Here is a 20774-nt window from a genome sequence, read left to right as displayed (position 1 = left end):
CTACGAAATCTGATTCAGAGTATATTACTTCTTAGATCTGGCGCTCAACACCCGGAGCATACTCTAAACAATTAAACCTTTGAACATCAAGGTGCCAAAGCGTTGAAATGTCTACACTATTAATGTAACCATCACATTCCTCTTTGTTCTGTCTTCCAAAAACATTCACATTTATACCCTATCCATTCTTGCACTTGGCCTCTCGACTCAGGCTTGGCGGGTCGGAATTATCATTCTGGAACTTGATCTTCTTGGGGAATTAAACCACCAATTTTCCAGTGTTTCCCAAGCCCTTTCTCAAGCCCCTCACACTTCACGACACTCTATACTCCCTGACAATTCATCCAAATCTGCCTTGGATACATACTCCAGTAATAATACATTACATCATACCGTCCTCTCTCCAGAACTGTGGTACACTTGTGTCGGTTTGACATCCTACCACAGAAAATTCTTCCTCCCTGCTACATCACCCAACTCCCCTTGGTTTTGTAACAACTTTTTCCCACTTTCCCATTCTCTAATCTTTATCGGATTATTTCTTTCCTCCCATCACACTGTTCTGGGTTCCCCATCCTTGGTCACAATACACCTTTGCTCGTACAAGCTTAGGTGCTCAAACTAGTATGCTGGTGATTTGGCATATTATAAAAGTACTAATGGGAAGCGCCTGTGTACACAGGCTAATGTGCATGAAGGAAGACATTTTCATAGTGTAAATATATTATGTGGTGTATTTTAACGTAATTTATGTAAATAGAAAAACTGATTTTTTTGTAAAGGATCTTGCTCTTTTTTACATGGAGTTGTAACCTCAAACAAATTTCACAGAATCTGTTGAAAGTTCAGCCCTCAAGATGACATGTCAGCATGGTAGTCTCCCTCAACACATAGAGAAGAGAGAGGAAAAAAGTGGTCAGATTTTATGTCTTCAAGAGATCTCTTAAATGCAGGAGATTTATTCCTGAGGCGAAAGAGAGTCCCCACTTGGGAAAGAGACCGTTCACACGCAGACATTGACCACATCTTTCTAACAAGACCTCTAGTTTCCCAAGCAGCATCATTTGGGGTCTTAAAGTCAACTGCCAGTGATCACAACCTCCTGGTTTTCAGGTGGAAATCGTGTTCTGCATCGAAACTTCAAATGTTAAATCAAGTAGAGTGCAACCTGCAAAGAAATCGTCTTAAATTGACTTTCCGATCAATAAAGACAATAACAACAAGCTATCTAAAGGAGTCAGAGGCCTTACACCCAAACGACGCTCCAGCAGCGCCGGACTACCAGTCACTCTGGATTCCGTACGAAGCCACAGTCAAAAAAGCTAAAACATCTTTGAACTCGCGCAACCATGCATACTGCAGGAACTTGGTAATGAAACGACGAGATCTTAGGAAACTGAAGCGCTTGGCCTTGAAATATCCGTCACCAGTTAACCTGGAACGGTTACGTGCAGCAGAAAAGTCCCATATGTCCTGGGTAAAAAATCACCGCCTAAACCTCTATCAACAGGATGTTGAAGAAATGCTGAGAAATGTGAGTGGCCACAACCCTCGAGAATTCTGGGCTTTACTCAGTGCCGCAGACTCGGGGGTGGAGGTTGCCCCTATAAACAACATCAGCGAGGAGACCTGGATGAAGTTTTTTCAAACATTATTTCAGCAAACTTCACCATCCACAATTGTAGAAGAAAACACGAAAGTAGCAAAATGGGCCGACATGAGTAACAAAGAGGATATAATTGACGTTACCCGCATACTGAATTCAACCAGAGCCTCGGGTCCGGACGGTATTACCAACAGCGACCTAAAACAGTACCCGGAGGAAGCGGCAACGTTCATCAGCACCATCTTTAAAAGATGTTCAGAATCAAAATCCATTCCATCTTCCTGGACCTCATCCATCGTGGTCCCAATATTCAAAAAGGGATGTAAAGAGAAGCCTAGTAAATATTGTCCTATCGCGTTACTTGACGTGATCGGAAAAGTCTTCGGAGCCCTCCTACTAAAATGTTTCCAGATATGGGCAAATAACGCCCCGTGTGCTGACCCCTTTCAAACAGGGTTCACTAAGAACATTGGGACAACGGTGAACATCATGTTCATGAGCGCATTGAAGAACAAGATCATCGAAGGGGCACCCCGAGTCTTCGTGGCTTTCATTGGCCTGGCTCAAGCATTTGACCAGGTCAATAGAGAGACTCTTTGGAAGAAACTAAGTGTCTGGAAATGCCCTTCGGACATCCTTAATCCCATCAAAGCCCTTCGCGAAAACACTAGACTAAGAGTGAGACTAAACCTAATAGGCTGGCTATCAGACGAAATACCGGTTGCAAGAGGAGTCAAACAGGGCTGTCCGCTCGCTCCGGCCCTCTTCATTGCATACATGGGCGACTTTAAAGATTCTGAGTCCGTTATAAGATCTTTCCCACCCACTATGGGGGTGACAAAAACTATGCGTTGTTTGTACGCTGACGATTTGATACTAATGGACCACACGCCAATCGGCCTCCAGCGCCAGCTTGACAACCTGGCTTCCTATATACATGAAAACGATTTGCAAATCAACATCGCAAAAACAAAAATTCTGATTCTGGAAAAAGCTCAAAAGAGACAGGAAAGGCTGCACTGGTTCCTTGAAGGCTCAGAACTTGAAAAGGTCAACAACTTCAAATATCTTGGCGTGACACTCAACTCTTCTAGAACAAATGCAGCAATGCAACAAACACTTCTGGATAAAGCCAGAAAGCTGGCCGCTCAAGCTAGAGCGCTGGATAACAAATGCAGCAGTTTTTCCCCTAGTTCCCATGATCAGATTCTATCGATCTAAGGTGGTATCGTCCTTAACTTACGCCATGGAGGCTATGCCCCAAACACCTGGAAAGATATGGATTAGGCTGGAAGGCCTTTTTTGGCGATCAGTGTTGGGCCTCCCCAAATCAACATCAATGGTGTTAATCAGACGGGAACTAGGTCTTTTATCCCTTGAAGCACATATCGAAAGAAACAGCATGATGCTATATAGGAAAACTCTGCTCCCCAACTGTCCAACCATCTTAAACATGATCAGAATAGAAACTACGCGAACCAAATGCAACATGCTGAAAACATGCGAAGAAACCTGCAAAGCGAAGCTAGACGAAATCCAAATACTTGAGGCTGAGCTAATACAAAACCACATGAAAATAAAAAGAAAAATAAAGGAACTTGACTGGATAAAAACTCTGGATGCCGCCGCTGACTTTAAATCAACAAGTCATCTACCACCACAGCCAAGGAAATTAAACTCCGTTCCTAACTACTTTCCCAACAGTCTGTAAGGAACACCTTTATGAGAGCTTGTTTAAATCTCCTTGAAACAAACAAGATTCTGGCTGTAAGAGGCCTATCAAACTAAAAAAAGATGCCGCTTGTGCCTGCATGATGACCAGATTGAGACAATACGGCACTTCTAAACTGTCCCGGAACCGTGAAGATCAGAACAAAATACTTGCTACCGCACTTGACCTCCTCTGACACTCAAGAAGAATCGTTGTGGTGGGAAAGATTAATAGCTGGCCAAAGAACTACCTGGACAATTGCTACCGCGTAACTACTGAAACAAGTTATAGGGTCGCTAAATCAGTAAGCCAAAAGGGACACGCCGCCTAAGCATGAAAAATGCCTATTTCTAACTCAAACTTCTCAATAGGAACCACAACTTTAAACAGGAATCGCAGTTTAATTTTGTCACAACTGTACACTGCTACTTTTTCTTTTCTTGTAAAAATCATTAATTTTGATTCAATCAAGTAAATAAAAAAATGTTAAAAAATAAAAAAGTTCAACATAGTACATACAGCCAATTGTTGGATCTGCTCCTAATTGTCTTGGATTGCCCTTCAGGGTTTTGGACTCAAATATATAATGTTGAGGGATGTCTGAGTAATGCAATTCATATGCAGCCTGATTTGAAGTAGACATTTTTGTCCATTATGCAGGTTTTATTCTGCTTTAAATCTCCCTTAGATGTGTCTTTTTTGCCTTTTATACATGTAGCCAAACATACAGAGTTAATGCCACCTATGTATTTTTTTAGAGTGCTAGTTGGTCTGGGGAGTCAAACATAGCTCCTGATAACTCCTAGGTAAGAATTTCAAATCCTGACACAAACAATGTACCAGCTGAAATATACAATCTCCATCCCACCTACCCCACCCACCATCGCTAGCATGAATGGCATATCCCCCCCCCCCCAAAAGCATGTGCAAGAGGAAGTTCTGATCTGATGACTTGATGATATAGTTGTCTGACAATGTGTAACAGCATACATAGATTCCATTTGGCCAAATGGCGATGAACCGTTAACTGGCAAACATACAAACTGGTACTATTGAAAAATATGGAAAGGAGGTGTGGTATGGATTTTAATAGAAACTATTCACTTGTTACGGTTGGCAAATATTACAGATGGCATTTTTCAAGTGCCCATGTATTTTTTAATGTATATAACAAGGGGGGGTCCTTGCCACCTGGGAGAACCCATACATGGACCCCTTGCTCACTGTGCTCAGAGAGGCACAGCTCCACCTTGCTGATGAGGCCCAACAAGGCTGAAACACGTGTATGAGGTTTCTGTTGGTACTCTTGTTCAAAGGTGGTTTGCCTAGCATTTCGGTGCTGGACTGCCCTTGTGGGCGGGAAAAAGACTGATATGCAAATGGATATTCCTCCTTTGTGAAAAGTACAGAGAGCTAAAAGCGATGGCTGCGGACTCTCACAGTGGGTAAGACCACAGAACAGGTTATCATGCCATGTTCTTTCGAGAGAGGGGCACCTCTACCTTTTTTGCATTTTTTTATGTAGGTACATTTTAATTGGTATCTCATTAAGCAAATGCATGCCATGACTAACAAATTGAATGAACAACATATCTATGCAAAACTTTAGCACTTGAGTTTAACTTAATATACAAGGTATCATATCAATCCATTCAAAATGTGTAGAACAAATAAAAAGTAACTAGACCACAAAACAACACCAGAAATATAAAAGGGGGAAGAAGAGTTAAATTAATCGAGGATTAGAGCATAATATGTCAAATTAAATATAATATAAGGTATAAATCACTGCAGGTATTAAAAAAAGGATCATTAACTTCCATCATATTCAACACATGTATTGCTATAGATATTTGCAAGTAAAAGAATAAATGTTTATGCTTATAAACTGCAGCACCGCATGGATCAATTTAACAAACCAATTTTCCTTTCAGGAGTACCAAGACAGCGTGAATGACCTTGTGATTTCAGAAACGGAGCTGAAGCAAGTTGCTTACATTTTTAAATGCAACAAGTCTACACTACAGATCAAAGGCAAAATAAATTCAATCATAATAGGTGAGTGGTATTTTCTGGTAGAATAGTTTTGTTTTGAACCCTGATCAATAAAAATGAGGAAAAGTGCAGCATAAGAATTAATGGTACATTTGCTTCTTTTTCAGACAACTGTAAGAAACTTGGTCTTGTGTTTGACAATGTGGTGGGCATTGTAGAGGTGATTAATTCAAAGGATGTTCAGATACAGGTAAGGACAATTTTAGCATACATACTTGTTCACATTTCTGACTCTCAATCCACAGAACTCAATCCACGGATTTGTCAGAATGATTTTTCTTGTATCTGTGTTCTCTATGAATTCTTTTCTCCAAAATAGTTCCTCACTGAATTGATACAGATGATTTTTTTTTCATCCTACAAGTAGTTTTTTCCTGTGCATTGAGAACAGGGCTCATGTACAGTCATACTAACCTGGAGACAGAGCTTCCTCTCTCAGGTCCTCATCTTCTAAAACTCTGGCAAAGTATTAGGAAACATTATCTGAAAGAGAAGCAGAAGGCCCTTGGACCCCATTGGAGTGAAAAATGTTGCAGCTATTTTAGCCTCCTAGTCAATCACTGAATCTGCCTGAATCAGTACTTATGGTTCATGGTTACAAACACTTGAATGTTAGGGTGAGTGTTTTGAAATATTAAAGCTACACCAAGCCCAGTGTGCATTCTATACTTAATAATTCAAGCATACAACCCTATTGTAACAGATCTGGTTGTGAAATATAAAGATCTATGGCCATTTTTATGATCCCAAAATATGATTTGATTGTATGTAAGGCAGCCAGAAACACTCATTGGTGCTACTGGTCACCTTCCCCTTCTCATCCGAGTACAATAGGATTCTAGCAGAATGATCACCTTCTTCCAGAAAATGTAGTTTACCTTTAATAATGTGCTTTTGCTCGTTAAGACAATGGCAATGTTCTTATTATGCAGACAATTTGTTCTGGAATTGATAATTGGGAATGAAAATTGTAAAATGTTAAAAGGAGCCAGTTTGTTATGTTAGTACAGTTAATAATTCTACAGATCCCACCAACCTCTCCCCTCTTAATACACCTGCATCCTTAATATAAATTAAACAAGCCATTTTAGATCTCAACACAAATATAGCCCTAGGTCCCGATGGATTGTCCATTTACCTTTATAAAACGTTTATTGATTCCATTTCACCAAAACTCTTACAATTATATTCTCACTTTGCCGAAATTGGTCAAAGCCCTGGTTCTTTTGGGGAAGCGCCTCTTGTACTATTTCCCAAATCCAATAAAGACCCCTCTCTAGTTAAAAACCACAGACCTATCTCTCTTATCTACTCCGACATCAAAATATTTGCTAAACTCCTAGCTAAACGTTTAGAAAAATATCTTCCTAAACTTGTACACATTGACCAATCTGGTTTTATCATAGATCGTTATGCTTCATCTAATACTAGGCTACTGTTTAATACTCTCTCACTCCCAGAATTCTAAGGACCCCCTTAACGCTAAAAAAGCCTTTGACTGCATATTTTGGACCTTTATGTTCCACTCCTTAAAATGGCACGGCTTTTCTCCCCATTTTATAAATCTGATCCGAATTTAATACTCCCCTCATTCCACTCAAATTCTCATTGATAATTCCCTCTCTTCCTTTTTTCAAATAAAGAGGTACTCGTCAAGGCTGTCTGTCCCCTTTCACCCCTATTATTTAACCTTGCACTTGAACCTGTTTTATAGTATAAGAACAAACACTAACATAAAAGGTATCTTCATTAATAGCATAGAAATGAAATGATCTGCTTATGCGGACGACATCTTACTCTACCTTTCAAACCCTGCCTCCATCCAACATTTAATATCTATCATAAATAATTTCTCCGTCGTTTCTGGTTGCAAGTTAAATCTTTTGTCAAAATCTTTTTTTTTAAAAAAAATTTTTTATTGACAATTGACAAATTAGGTTGGGCCTAACGGCCGACCCAACCGGCACAAACCGCAAAATGAACCACATTGTCAGTAACATTTTCTTTTTCGTTACCTTAACTCCCTTCCCCATTTCCCCCCTCCCGTCCCATCCCCCCAAACGATTAACATGCCAAGTTTAGAGGTGTTGCTAATAGTTATAACATAGGGGAGGACGCTTGCGTACCACATGGTTGTTAAGAGCATTCCTTGAAACAGTGGGGTACAACCGGGAAACCGTTAGGCAAGGGCCAGACCGGGACTTTGAGGGGTATGAAGGAATGTGCCATGTTCTCTCCCGTTCAATCTCCCATTTACAGGCGCATGGAAACACAGTCATTATACAGTAGAACTGCAGTCCATTCTTGTGCAAAATCAGACATGGTATCATTTGCTATTGCAGTGAGTTTTTCATATGTAAAAATCACCCTGAGTTTGCAGAACCATTCCTCTTTGGAGGGGGCCGAGACACTCTTCCATTTTTGGGCTAGCGCCAACCTCCGTGCTCGCAGCATGGCACCGATGACCTTGGTGTAAACATTTACTTCCGACTCCGGCATGGGGATGCCCAGTAGGCTTTCCAGCGGGTGCAGAGACGGACCAAACCCCTCAATATCTTTGATCCAGCTAAGTAATTCCGTCCAGTAAACCTGTATAACCGGGCAGCTCCACCAGATATGAAACCAGGTTCCCCTTTGGTGACATCCCCTAGGGCAGAAGGGGGTACACATCCCTAAACATCCTGGACAACAGGGCCGGGGGGCGATGCCAAGAGTGGAGGATTTTAAAGCTGTGTTCCATGGCCGCCGTGTACAAGGAACCCGTAAAGATGCATTTAAAAACCGCCCTCCAAGTGTGATCATCCAGTGTCATCCCGAACCTCTCTTCCCATACGCGTTTGAAGGGTTGTATACCCTCTAGATCTGATGTTATCAGTACACTATAAAGCTTGGACAGCGAGCCCTTTCGAGATGTACTTTTAGCCAATATGAGTTCAAATGAGGTGAGGGAGCGACTAAGCTGTTCGGTCCACCGGGGTTGGGACAAAATCCCTTTCAACTGCAAGTATTCGAAGACCGTGGGGGCCTATCCACCAGAGCCTCGGCCAAGTTGTCGTACTCTAGGAATGTCATGATCTCTGCTTCCAAAAGATCAGGACTTGCCCGACTCCCTTGGAAGCAGACCCATAACCCCGGTTCCGAGTGCCAGCCAGTCCCAATTGGGACCTTTTGGACCCTGTCCTGGCGCCAGTGGCACCAGGCTCATAAAGATGCCCAGCGCTGGAAGCGCCGGGCTCATAATGCTTGGGTGGACTTACCTGCAGCAGACCATGCTGCTTACTTACCTGCCAGTTGAACCCCTGATCCTCTTCTGTTTGGGACTACTTTTCCTGTTGGGTGGGGCAGGAGCCACTCCCTAGGTTCAGAACACTGGAACCCTTCTGGAAAGCAGGAACTCTTTTCTTACCTAGGCGTGGCTGTGGAAGGAGACATCTAAGCACTACAGGAGGCTATTTAAACCACACCCGATGGATGAATCTTGCTTTGCGTTATTCTGCATTCTCTGCAGCAGAACGCTCATCGTGTCTTCTGCTTCTGATCCTGGGCCTAAGGAAACAAAGGCTTACCATCCTGGAATCCAGTCTTCAGCAGCACCTGTAAAGACAAAGAAAGAACAGGTTAGCACTACGGTCTTCAGTGGCAGCGCATCTCTTACCTGGTCCATCGGCTGTCACCAACGCCTCGCGCTGCATTCCGGCATCTGAAAGACAAATGCTTACCTATTCTTCGCATGTTCCGGAGGTCTTCGCACTGCATTCTGGCATCTGAAAGACAAAAGCTTACCAGCTCTTCGCACGCTCCGGAGGCCTTCGGCGCTGCATCCCGCATCTGAAAGACAAAAGAAGGTGCGTTTAAAGACATTGGGCAACTTTATTACTCACGTGCCATTACTCCTTCCCACGCCGAATCCAGTGGGTATTCCAGCACCCTTCAGCTTCTCTAAAGCTCCGAACTTGTACCTGCAAGATAAAAGGGACAGTTAGTGCGCATCGTGAAGCAGGCTACAAGCGCTTACCTACGTGCTTCCAGGCGCTTCTATTCCTCACGCGGGTTCGATCCTCAACTCTCATCAGCCCGCCATCCGCCATCGCCGGAACTCTGCAAAACAAGAGATATCATTACAAAAGACTTTTAAGACATTTGAAGCGCCCAGAACTTACCGTTCGTGCAGTTAACGACGGACAGCAGTCCTCTGAGGTCAAGAGGCCTGCACCCTTATCCAGTGAAGGAACTGGTTACGGCACCCTGGCCCGAGGCAGATGGAGAGCTTGGCGTTCACTTACCTAAGGTGAGGGCGTTAACCTTTGGGGTTCTACAGGAGAAGAGAAAGGGAAGAGGAGAGAGGCACCCAATAACCCCAGTTCATTAATCCCATATTTTCTATCTGCAGACATCTTACTCTTCGAGTCAGACATACAGTGCACAGAGGTCCAGCCCAAAGAGCCAACCGTGTGTTACACATCACCTTTGAAGATACGGCATTCACCCAGTCAAGACCGGCGCCTCTGCGGGAATCAGGTGAGCGTTACAATGAAGCCCTCTTCACGTGAGAGTTGGGAGACTCTTTCCAACCCCATATCAGACCAGGCCTGAGTGTCACGGAAACCCTTAGTGCCCAGGTCAATGGGAGGGCCCCAGAGCGAAGAAAGCGGCGAAGGCCAAGTAGACAATAGTTTATTAGCTTTACTAGGTTTCCCTAGCGCCCACAGGGCTGATAGGGTAGGATGCCTTCTGAGCTGTAAGGGGATAGCCCTAGGAGCGGTCCAAAAAAAATCCCTAACCTTTCTCGGGTGAGCGTGAATGTCTTCGACATATGTCCAATACGTTTGCATGTCGTCCCGCATATGCTCCAACATCACCCTGAGCTGCGCTGCTTTGTAATATATCCTGAAGTCGGGGAGTCCAAAGCCACCATGAGTCTTTGGGAGGGTCAGGGTGGATGTTTTAGCCCCTGGCCTTTTACCGTTCCAAATAAAATGGAGGATACGGGATTGGAGTACCTCGAAATAGGTCTCGGGTATCACAGCGGGAAGAGCTGTGAAAAGTAGGCGTGGCAGGATATTCATCTTCACCGTGACCATGCGCCCCAGCCAAGAAAGCGTGAGGGGTGCCCATCTTTTAAGATCGCTACTGACCTGGGCGAGGATCCCCGGGAAGTTGCACTGGTATAGTTGTGATAAATCTCTGGGGATGGTGGTGCCCAGGTATCTAGTGGATTTTCGTTCAATTTTGACCCCCAGAATATCCTCTTTGCTCCCGATGTCTTCGTCCCCCGCGCCCATAGGCATGATACTTGATTTAGATGTGTTTATTCTCAGCCCAGAGAAGGAGCCAAAATAATGTATGAGATCAAACAACCGCGGTAGGGATTTTGGAATATTGGTTAAATAACTCAGTATGTCGTCTGCAAATAGGGAAAGTTTGAAGTCACACTCACCGCACTGTATTCCCGTGATTTCCGAGTCGTTCCTGACCGCTATGGCCAGGGGCTCCATTGCCAGGGCATACAATAGAGGCGACAGGGGACAGCCTTGCCGGGTGCCTCTGGAAAGGGAAAAGGGCTCTGAGGTATCCCCGTTAACCAACACTCTCGCCGAGGGCGAGTTGTATAGTGTCGCGACCCACCCACAAAAGTTTTCTCCCAGACCCATCTTCCGGAGAACCTTGCCCATGTAAGGCCACTCGACACGGTCGAAGGCCTTTTCTGAGTCTAGCGAGAGGAGGTACCCCTCCACTCCCTGTCTAGATGCCTCGTGCATAAGGTCGAGGGTTTCCTTATATTATCTGACCCTTGGCGCCCCGGGATGAAGCCCACTTGATCCCCATGCACTAGGGTTGGGAGGTGCTTTGCTAGTCTATTCGCCAGGAGTTTGGCCAGTATTTTAACGTCGGTATTAAGGAGTGATATGGGGCGATACGATTGGCAATAAGCGGGATCCTTGCCCTCTTTAGGTAGGACTACAAATAAAGCTGACATCATCGTGGGTGGGAGAGTACCTTGGTCCAGTGCAGCATTGAACATCTTAGCCAAGAATGGGGCAAGTGTAGACCTATAGGTCTTGTAAAACTTGACTGTGAAGCCATCATCTCCCGGGGCAGTGCCGCTCTTTAAAGAAGTTATAGTATCTATTACTTCTTCAGGGGAAATGGGTATTTCTAGCGCCTCGGCTTTGTCGGGGAGGAGGCCCGGGACCGCGAGGGAATCCAAGAATCTGTCAATGTCCCTCCCATCCCCCGAATATTCTGTGCAATATAGTTTTTCATAAAATAGCCTGAATTGTTCTGCTATTTTGGAGTCCCTCGCGGTTGAGTGCCCTTCCGGGGTGTGGATTGAATTCACCCTCCTGCTTTTCCTAAGTTCACGGAGTCTCCAGGCCAATATCTTATCGGCCTTTTCCCCCTTTTCCATGTACTTTTGTTTCAAAAATGAGAGCTTCCTTTCCATTTGTCCCACCTGAAGGTCGGCCAGCCTGTCTCGCAGCCCCTGCAATTCCTCCCACTGCCCAGGAAACATCTGTGTTTTCAACTTCCCTCCCGGTTGAAAAGCCTCTATCTTGTCCTTAAGCACCTTCTCTTCGCGGTCCCTCTCTCTCCCCGCCCCAATGCCTATTAGGGTGCCTCTAATAGTTGCCTTAAATGCCTCCCATACTCCCATGGTGCCAACCTCCCCGTTGTCGTTAAGGGTAAAGTAGCCTTCTATGGCTATTAGGAGGGTTTGGCGTATCTCCCGGTCCTGTAGGAGAAGGTCGTTACAGCTCCACCTGGATCCGACTGCCGGGGGAGGGCGAAGGCCAATCCTAATCTTTACCATATCATGGTCCGTCCAAGGGACGGTCTCTACTCCTGAGCTCGAGACCTCTCCCTGCAGCGAGGAATCTACCAGGATGTAGTCTATACGTGAAAAAACAGCATGTGGCTTTGAATAGAATGTGTAACCAGGGTGCCGACCTTTCTTAGGTGTACAAGTATCACATAAACCCAGTTCCCCATTCACTTCCAGAAAGGTCAGCGCCAGCTTTTTGTAGTGACACATGTTAGGGCAAGGATTCACGGATTTCCTATCCCTCTCGGGACAAAGCAACATATTGAAATCCCCCCCACCAGAAGGGTACCCTCAGCGAATGCCATTATTTTCCCTTTCATACTCTCCCAGAAGGTGTCCTGCGCTTCATTTGGGGTGTATATGCAAACCAAGGTGAACAAACGGCCTCGTACATCTCCCTTTACCATGAGATACCGCCCCTCAGGGTCTGTCTTTGAGGCTTTAAACCCAAAATGGGCCCCGGGGGACACCAGTAGAGCTACTCCTCTTTTCTTTGCCTGGGTAGAAGCCATATACACCTGATCTATTGTTTTAGCCATGAGTTTAGGCTCCTTCGCCCGAACCCAATGAGTCTCCTGCACGAAGAGGAAGTGTAGCCTCATCCTCACAAATTCCCTTATAAGTAATGACCTCTTTGTAGGCGAGTTAAGTCCACGGACATTCAGTGTCCCCACTGTCAAGGATTGGAGTGAATTATCCATTAAAATGCGGATCGAGGCTCATACCTCCATTTTCAACACAGCAAGCGTTATTACTTCCCCAATGCTTTAGCAACCCATAGACGGCTCGAGACAGCCCCCTGGGTGCAAGAGAATCCCTAAAACTTGGCGCACCATAACAGTACCCCCAACAACCTAACTCCCCCTCCTCCGCCCCCCCTGCCCCCTTCCCCCTAATCGCCTGGTTGTGTCGTGGCATCGTCCAGAAACCCCGACCAGGCCACCAATGTCTCCCCCCTCCGGGCTCATTAACTCTACATAAACAACAACTCGAGCCTCCTCCACCCCCAGGGTCAATGCGATTCATGAATTGAAACATCACCCCCCCTTCACAGTGTCAATTGTGGAGTTATTCGTCAGGCTCCATTAGCGCTTTTCAGCTACCCTGATGGTCTGGCGACGCTGGGGCCACTCTCCTGAATTTCCTTTGGCCTCGAACTCTGTGCCTTTCTTTTGGAGCTTTATTCCCTTTTGGGCCCGTCGGGGCACGCTCCTGGTCTCGGCCTCCCAGCTCCGTGTTTGCATTGTCTAATAGTTCGCCGGATACTCTCTGGATATCACCTTCAGTGATCAAGGCGTAATTATAGCCCTCGAACTCGAAAGAGAGTGAAAATGGGTACCCCCACCTGTATCGGACTCCCTTGGATTGGAGCATTTTTGTCAGCGGGGAGCAAAGGCGACGTCTTGCAAGGGTGAAGGCCGACAGGTCTTGATACACCGAGATCTGGGCCCCTTCCCATTCCACTGGGCCCTTTTTGCAAGCCAGTTCGAGGATCCTGCTTTTTTCAGAGAAGTAGTGAAAGCGGACCAAGACAGATCTGGGGCCTCTGGAGGATGCCCCCGCTCTGTGGGCCCTGTCGATGGTAGGTTTGTTGGTGTTGGCCCCCTCAAATAGCACTCTTATTACCTCGTTAACGGCCTTGATAAGGTCTGCTTGCGTTTCACCGTCGTGTTCCGGGAAGCCGAGGAAGCGCAAGTTACAGCGGCGTTCCCTATTCTCCAAGTCGTCAATTTTTAAGGAACATTTCTCTTCTCTTCTCTCGAGCTCGGACAGGCGCATGTCAAATTGTGTCTCGAAGTTGTCGCTCGAGGCTGTAGTGTTCTCCAATGCCTGGACCCTGTCATCGATATTGTCCACCTTCTTGTCTAGGGTGTCCAGTCTTAGGGTAATATCTGCCCTGAAGCCTCTGATTTCCTCCAGTAGGGCCGCCATACCCCTGGTGACCGTGCTTGCATCCGCGGATTCCTGTTGCGTTTAGGCCGCCATTTCAGGGGCTGTCAGGGGCTCGGGAGGCGGGCGGCGAAACTTCTGTAAGGATTCTCTCCAGGTCATAGGCTCTCCCTGGGTTCCTCTGTTCCCCGGGGGCTACCCCCAGATGTTTGTGGGCGATGCGGCCTGCTTGTCACCCTCGTGGGGGGGGGCCCCCTGTCTGCCTTGGGGCAAAAGGGCAGGGACGCAGCCCCGGAAGTTTCGTCTCCACAGGGATCCCCCCACACCTCTCGATCCTCAAATGGTTCGACTTCCCTCCCTTCGAAGCCGTGACAGTGTTTGTTGCCCCCGGGGGTGTTCGCATGAAGGAGAAGTCTCAGGGTCCTTAGCCTGTCCTTTCGCGTGGCCTACTGGGGGTGCTCTCTTTCAGCCGGGCCTCGTATGCCCCTTGAGCACGGCTGGGGAGTGCGCTGCACGGGGGAAGCCTCGTTGACCCAGGCCCCTTCGGGGTTCGCCTGCACGCCGGGGACTCACCCCCGCCTTTCTCCTGCTTCCCCCTTTGGTAGTCTCACTCTCCCGGAAGTTGCCTAGCCCCGGACCGGACCTCCTTACGTTCGCATGTGGCACGTTCTGGCCTGCGAGAGGCACCGCCTGTCTCCTGCGCCGCCGCCTGGACCTTATATTCACCCTTCACGGGCTCGCCGGGATCCGCTCGCTCCTTTCTCCTTTCTTTTTTTTTAGCGAGGTCCTCCGCTTTTCCGGTGCGTCCACCTCCCGCACCCGGGTCAGCCGCGTCTGCCCCCAGGGTCGCACCGCCGCCGCCAGTTGGTTCAGGGCCGGGGCGGGAACTGCCGGCCGGGGGTCGCCAGGGCCCTCTACAGGCCTCACTCGGGCCCGGGCTCGCCTTAGATTTCCGCGGGGCCGCAGGGGCGAGGGGCTTCTATCCTTCGAAACTCGAGGGTTCCGATCTCCGGCTCCGCACCACGTCAGAGGCTCAAATTTGAACCAGGGGTGCCCGGCACCTTCGTACTGGCAGGGGTGGTGTCGGCTCTTCACTCCGGGGGTTTTGGGGGGGGGGGGCTCAGGTCCCTCGATCAGTGCCCTGCTGGGGAGACGAGCCGAGATGCGTCAGTCCATCTCTGCGCCCCCTGGTGGATCCGTCAAAATCTTTTTATTGAAATATTGATTAAACATTAAATTAATCGAATATCATTGCAAGTGGCAACATAATTAATCTCCAGAGCCTTGAATCAACAATCAAATTCAGCATCTTTTGCAATTCATCAGTTATATCGACTTCGGCAACATATGTAAAAAGTCTAAATTAATTGTTTGTCACTGCAATTGCAACATCAATTAATCTCTCAAACAATGCATCAACATTTCATTTTAACATCTTTGTAATTCATCTAATAAGTATAATTTCATAAACATCCTCTGGGAATAGGATAGTTTAGCTTAACATCCTGTAGCACTCTTAACTAAGGAAAAGCGGGAGAAGAAGGGAGAAAAAAAAAGAAAAAACTCACCAAAGTTACCAACAGTTCACCGCGTAGCCCTATGAGGAGCTGTATCACCCCCACTACCAGATTTCAGTCTAATGGGTACTTCCACCATGTCAGAAGCGTGTCAGGGCTGGAAAAGGTACATAACCAATCTATGCTGAAAAAACATATGTTCTTTTTCTGAAACGTTATCCAAAAATGGGCCCCAGATGCGTGAGAATTTGGGTGTCTGGCCTTCTATCACAGCTGTTAGTTTGTCCACTCCAAGAAGTTCCAATACCTTTACCCACCAGTATGCTATGTGGGGACCCTCTATTTACTTCCAAAATCGGGCTTGTGTAAGGCGGCCCGCCATAAATAATTGGGTTATCAGGCGAGCATTAGGACCAGAGCGTGGGTAAGACCCATCATCTGGTGTGTCGCCTAACAGCATTACTAACGGGTCCATAGGGAGCAGGATTCCACATATGTCCTTTATCTTTGACCTAATCTCCAACAAGTAAGTTTGGATGACAGGACAGTGCCACCACAAGTGACCCAGATCTCCCTTCGCCCCGCAGCCGTGCCAGCACAAATCCGGATATTCTGGGTTATCGCATGTCGCCTCTGCGGGGAGAAATACCAACGATAGCAGATCTTAAGTGCACATTCCTCACTGCCGTGCATCTAGAGGACCTAGGCGCTCTATCTCAGATTCTTTGCCATGACTCCGGGGGTACCTCAATTGCTAGTTCTTTCTCCCATGCCAACATGTAAGGGAGTTTCTCGTCTACTGGGATGTTTTCCAGGAGGCGATAGCAAGTCGCCACTCTGTGTGAGCGTTGGCCTTTCCGAGACCGTTAACTCTAGGCCTGAAGGGGGCCTAGTGGCAGCCTTTTTGGTGGTCGGATTGGTGATCCAGTGCCGTAATTGTATATATCTAAATCTCTCGGTCTCCGGGAGGGTAAATTTCTCCTTGCATTGGGCGAAGGTCAGTGGGACATTGTCAGCATAGAGTTCCTGCAGTCTCAGGGGTCCTTCTCTTGACCAATTTTGGTAGGAGTTGGCCTGGAGCCCAGGGGTGAAGGCTGGGTTCTGCGTGATTGGGGAGAGGGGTTCTAATCCTGGGGGGAATCCCTTTTAACTTGCAATGTATGTCCCAACAACGAAGAGTCGACCCCGTAGTCGGAAGGAGGGGCTTCTGAGAGGCACGCGCCTCTTGCGGGAGGAAGGGGAGATGAGAGAGGGGAGCCCCAGAAAACAGCTGCTCGATGTCCTGCCACTTGGGGGTGGAGGGTCCACTGGGTTAGTCCAGCTCAAGATAGGGGCAATTTGGGTTGCTCGATAATATCTTAAGATGGAGGGGAGCCTAAGGCCTCCTAGCTGCCTTCACCGAGTGAGAATCTTACGCTGAATTCTAGGTGTTTTCCGCTGCCAGATAAAGCGACTTATCTCTTTCTGCAAGTCTAGTAAGTCTTGCTCGGGAATTAGAACAGGAAGCGCCTGCAATGTGTAAAGTGTAAAGGAGCCTAGGGAGCAAGGTCATTTTAACTGCGCTTATGCGCCCCAGCCATGATATCTCTTGAAGGGCCCACTTCTGTAAAGATTCCTTGGCATCTTTTAGCAAAGGGGGATGTTGGTTTCCACTAGGCCCGAATAGGTCGGGGGTCAGGTGCACCCCAAGATACGTAATTTTTGAGTTTTCCCAGCTAAGGTAGGTGTTCTGCAAGGCGTTTAGCACATGTGGTGATTCAGACAAATTCAGGCCAATCAATTTTTTTGTCGTATTTATCATGAATCCCGAAGTCACTGGAAATCGGTCAAGCAGACCCATAAGCGTGGGGACCGAATCCCGGGCCTCTTTTAGGAAACCGAGCACATCGTCTGCATAAAGTGAAACTTTGTGACACTGGTCTCCCACCTTGTCCCCCTGAATTTCTGGGTGGAGGCGGATATGTTGGGCTAAGGGTTCCATTGCTAGTGCAAAGACCATTGGTGATAGGGGACACCCTTTCCTGGCCCCCCTACCAAGGGGTATATGGAGTGTCCACCGAGAGTTGACTCGTATTCTGGTGGAGGGGATCTGGAAGTTCGATGGGACCATTTTAGAAAATTGTGGGCCAAACCCAAAAGCCCTTCAGGACTAATTGCAAATACTCCCAAGACATGCTATTGAATGCCCTATGGGCATCGAAGGATAGCAGCGAGAGGGGACCTGGAATGGAGGGGGCCAGAGCTATCAGGTCTATTGCTCTGCGAATGTTGTCGTGAGCAGACCGACCCTGGATAAATCCCGTCTGGTCTCGGTCTATTAGTGTAGGTAAAACCTCCCCCAATCGCGGCGCTATGATCTTGCTAAACAGCTTAGCCTCCGTATTGAGCAAGGCTATGGGCTGGTAGGATGAGCATTCTGCCGGGTCCTTTCCTGGCTTTAGAATTAGGGTTGTATTCGATTCTGCCATGGACTGTGTAACAATACCTGTTTCCCAGCAGACATTAAATAGCTTCGTGAGATGCAGTGTGAGCTCCTTACAGAAGGTTTTATAAAACTTATTTGTGAAGCCGTCTGGGCCCGGAGCCTTGCCAATAGGGAGTGATTTGATAGCTAATTCAACTTCCTCAGCGGATATTGGATCTTCTAAGGGCTCTTGTAAAAATTGTGGCAGTTGTGCTAGGTCTGCCATGGTTATGAAATCCCTGGTGGATTGTGAGTCCCCCCTGTGCCGGGCCGCATGTTCCCTGAAGAATTCCTCAACAATATGGCATTGTCCTCTTCACAGGAGGTGCTCTTGCCAGTCTTATCCCACAGGAAGTCTATCCTATGTTGCTGTGTCTGTTTCCCTAGCTTGGCTGCTAGTAGTTTATTAGCCTTGTTTCCCTTAGTATAAAAAAATTGCTTGGTACGCGTCATGCAGTAGGCTGCCCTCCCCATATGGTGGGCCTCAAGCGCTTTCTTAGCCATTCGCAGGTCCCTCAATGAGCGCTGTGAGAGTTTCTTCTTGTGTGTCTCCTCTAGTCTACGGGCTTCTCCCTCCAGATGTTCTTGAAGTAATCTCCTGGCCCTCCCCCGCTATGCAGCCTGTTCAATAAAGTGTCCTCTAATCACTGCTTTGCTTGCCTCCCAGACCGTGCCCAAGCTCACATCACCAATGTCGTTCTCTCTGTAGTATAGTACCATGGATTCTCTAATATGGCACAGATCACCGGGTCCTCTAGCAGGAAATCATTTAATCTCCAGGGAGGTCTCGTGGGAGGGATAGCTTGGGGAGGGGCTTTAGTCAATAGAACTGGGGAGTGATCTGCAAGCGCCTCAGGGAGAATGTCTACGTCCACCACATCTTGGATGAGCGAATCTGAGATAAGAAACCTATCTAATCTTGAGAATCCCCCATGAACAGCTGAGAAATAAGTGTAGTTCCTCTCATCTTGATGGCAGTACCTCCATACCTCAATGAAAGAGTGTTCTTTCAGCAGAGAGGTAAGAGCCCTGAAGTTGTCCCTGTCATTTAATGTTGGCAGGAGCATCTTGTCAACCAGAGGGTTAAACACTGCATTAAAATCCCTGCCCATGATCAAGTAAGGCTTTCGACAATTTCATAAAAAACAGGTCTTGTTTAGTGTATGGGGCGTATATAGAAACCAGTGTGATTTTACGATCATCTAGCATGGTGTTGACCAGCAGGAACCTCCTCTTCTCATCCCGTACCACTCCCAAGGTCTTAAGAGAAATCCCCTTGTTCACCAGGATGGCAACCCCTCGTTTCTTCAGTCCACTTGAGACAAAGAATTTGGTGGGGTAGAGCCTATCATTAAGGCAAAATTCATCTGCCGGTCGTAAATGGGTCTCCTGAAGAAATAGAAATGATGCATCTAAGGACCCTAGTCTATGAAAGAGTGCCTTACGTTTCAGGGGGGAGTTCAGTCCTTGCACATTAAGGGAGATACACCAAAAACTCAGGGTTGCCATAGTACAGTCACTCGGGTTTTCGCTTTACGTAAGCCCACCTAAGGGGGACAGGGGCAGGATACCCAGTCAGGCAAATGATTGCAATATAACCTGTAAAAGGTCTGTGGTGAGTGGAAAAATAACACCAATTTAATGGCTTCAGATTAAACTCAAGAAAATAATCAAGGTAATAACAGATAAAACAAAATAACCAAGCTACTTTCATCAAGGATTGTGCTATTCCCATACCAACAGTCCACTTTAACCAGGTATAAAGTATGTCGGGTGCCATCCACTCAGGCACCCAAGCCAGTTAACATAGGGAAATTTCCATTGCCCTTAAGTAAAGCCAAATAAAGTATTCAAGAGTGGTGGGGAGCTGCATAACTTACAAATGTATGTTGAGATAATCCAGTCTCCCCCTGGTCTCTCGGCACAAGGCTGAAGATAGGGCGCCCCTGGGTGCGTCCAAGGAGAGAGAAAGGAAAGGCATATTCAGAGGCCCAGGCTCTCCAGCCCGGCCACAGAGAGTCTGCCTCGCCAAGAAGAGTTGGGGGCCTGGCAGAGACCCGCAAGGCGGCCGTATCTTCTCATTGACAGTCGTTAATATCCACTGTGGTCAGGTCAGGTAGCCGCCCACCCCTCCCTCTCCCCCGGATTCAGGGCTGATATCTCCTCTGGGATTGAGTTTGTTTTCTCTATGCCGAGTTCTTAGCGCTTATTTGCCGCAGATTGGGGCCAACGCCGGGCTTTCCCTCGTCTGGTTTTTGTCAAGGGGTGTGGAGTAGTCCCATTCATGCTCTGAGCGTGCAGGTTCAGATCACCATTATCAGACGCCTCCAACATCAGGCTTCTCGCTTCTTCAGAGGAAATTACATAATGTTGATTATGGAAGTCAAAGATGAGCTTGCATGGAAACCCCCAGCGATAGCGGATCTTTCAGGCCCTTAGCCAAGATGTCACACTCTGCAGTCGCCGTCTGCACGCCAGAGTGTAGGGGGCCAGATCCTGGAAGAGTTGTACCTTCGCGCCTTGGAATTGTATAAAATCTGAATTCCTGGCTGCCACCATGATCTCTTCTTTCTGGCGAAAAAAGTGTACCCGAGTGAGCACATCTGGTATCAGATTCTTTTTAAGTTGGGCTGAAGAGTACACCCAGTGTTGAGAATATTCACTTGGTGGGAGAGGGGGTTCCCGTCCCTGCCCCGGAATGCTGCAGC

The 20774-nt window shown here is 47.2% G+C and overlaps 1 protein-coding gene across 2 annotated transcripts in view; it reads left to right on the top strand.

Annotated features, from left to right (window-relative positions):
* CAP2 (cyclase associated actin cytoskeleton regulatory protein 2) overlaps positions 1 to 20774 on the top strand; it is a 1372251-nt gene that overhangs the window by 1082879 nt on the left and 268598 nt on the right. For both annotated transcript variants that reach the window (XM_069613602.1, XM_069613603.1), the window contains 2 exons: positions 5252 to 5375; positions 5480 to 5562. In XM_069613602.1, coding sequence (XP_069469703.1) covers positions 5252 to 5375; positions 5480 to 5562 — 207 coding nt within the window. The remainder of the gene's footprint in view (positions 1 to 5251; positions 5376 to 5479; positions 5563 to 20774) is intronic.

Source organism: Ambystoma mexicanum, chromosome 5p (genome assembly GCF_040938575.1).
Source record: "Ambystoma mexicanum isolate Mex_15411 chromosome 5p, UKY_AmexF1_1, whole genome shotgun sequence".
Taxonomy (NCBI): domain Eukaryota; kingdom Metazoa; phylum Chordata; class Amphibia; order Caudata; family Ambystomatidae; genus Ambystoma; species Ambystoma mexicanum.
The sequence above is the reverse complement of the archived record's forward strand: the minus strand, read 5'-3'. Positions and strand labels throughout refer to the sequence as shown.